Source organism: Cariama cristata, unplaced genomic scaffold (genome assembly GCF_000690535.1).
Source record: "Cariama cristata isolate BGI_N322 unplaced genomic scaffold, ASM69053v1 scaffold35601, whole genome shotgun sequence".
In the NCBI taxonomy this organism is placed as follows: domain Eukaryota; kingdom Metazoa; phylum Chordata; class Aves; order Cariamiformes; family Cariamidae; genus Cariama; species Cariama cristata.
The window spans coordinates 357-1,756 of NW_009601570.1; the positions used below are offsets into that span (position 1 = coordinate 357).

Sequence of the window (1,400 nt, forward strand, 5' to 3'; positions counted from 1 at the left end):
GAGAGGGGGCCGCCCCCGCCACACACGAGGGTTCGATTCCTTCACAGCTGCCAGGGCACCAGGGCTGAGCGTAGCCAGGCAGGGATGTGGCCCTGGCAGGGGCATCCCCCCGTGCCCCTCTCAGCACTGCCACGAGCATGGGAGTGCCCAGCGTGGCCACGGGCTGCCAGGTGCCTGCGACAGAGTGGGTCCCCATCCCTGTCCCCTGCACATGCGTGGCAGCTGCCGCAGCCCGGAAACACCCCCCAGCTGAGCGGATTTTCATGCTGTCTCCAGGAATTGATATCAGCGTGGACCAGTCTAACATCTTGCAGGTTTTTTCTACCAGCTACTGGAATGCGCTCGTTTGGCTTAGGGGTCCTCGATGTCGAGAAATTCTTGCTTAGGGGGGGCCATGCCACGGTACCAGGCGCACGAGCCATCGCTCCTCTTGATGCAAGCATAGTGCTTCGCCTGCCGCCCATCCACGTTGTTCTTCTCCATCGCCCAGTCTGTCCAGAGGCACTCGTCCGAGGAGGAGACAAAGCAGGGGATGGAGACGCAGCGCGAGATCTGCACACAACAGAGACCATCACCGACCATCCCAAGGAGGGGATGTCGGAGCGGGGAAGGAGGAAGCAGCACGGGGCAGCTGGGGGTCATACAACTCTCCAGCTCTGCTTCATGCACCCCTGCAGCTCTGGACCAGGGATGCCAGTCTGCCCCTTCCCTGTGGGGCACAGTGGGGATGTGACCCTGATGCAGGAGGGACTAAGGGAACCCCTGGGTGTGGGTCCCAGGGCTGGCCTCAGTTCCCAGCCAGAGAAAGCTGAAGGCTTGACCACCCTTCCCATATTCCCGGTCCAGTGCTGTGCCCCCTGTACAGTGTCATCCTTGGACAGGGAAGAGCATCTTGCCGTGGAGCCCATGCCTGCCTCAGGGCTGCAGACCCCACCAGCATGGGAAGTGAGGGCACAGCCCATGCTCGAGGGCAGCCTGGCCACTCACCTTGCACTCGCAGCCCATCTGGTACCGCTGGTTTAGGCTCTTCTTCTGGGTCGGGCTCAGCGAGTCCCAGGTGGAGACCAAGTCGCAGAGTGTGATGTGCATCTTGCCATTGCCCTCTGACTTGCCTGGGGAGAAGCCCGACAGACCGCTCAGAGGGTCCCCCCGCACAGCCCATGCTCGAGGGCAGCCTGGCCACTCACCTTGCACTCGCAGCCCATCTGGTACCGCTGGTTTAGGCTCTTCTTCTGGGTCGGGCTCAGCGAGTCCCAGGTGGAGACCAAGTCGCAGAGTGTGATGTGCATCTTGCCATTGCCCTCTGACTTGCCTGGGGAGAAGCCCGACAGACCGCTCAGAGGGTCCCCCCAGGCGCGCCGGGACCCGACATTGACTCGGGGTGCCTGGGGCTCAGCCTG

At 62.9% G+C, this 1,400-nt stretch overlaps 1 protein-coding gene across 1 annotated transcript in view; it reads right to left on the reverse strand.

Annotated features, from left to right (window-relative positions):
- Positions 1-6: 6 nt before the first annotated feature.
- The window catches only part of TIMP2 (TIMP metallopeptidase inhibitor 2), a gene marked incomplete at its 5' end in the record, with an annotated part of 1,974 nt that continues 580 nt past the window's right edge, over positions 7-1,400 (reverse strand). The window contains 2 exons of the mRNA XM_009710507.1: positions 7-552; positions 1,188-1,312. Coding sequence (XP_009708809.1) covers positions 352-552; positions 1,188-1,312 — 326 coding nt within the window. The remainder of the gene's footprint in view (positions 553-1,187; positions 1,313-1,400) is intronic.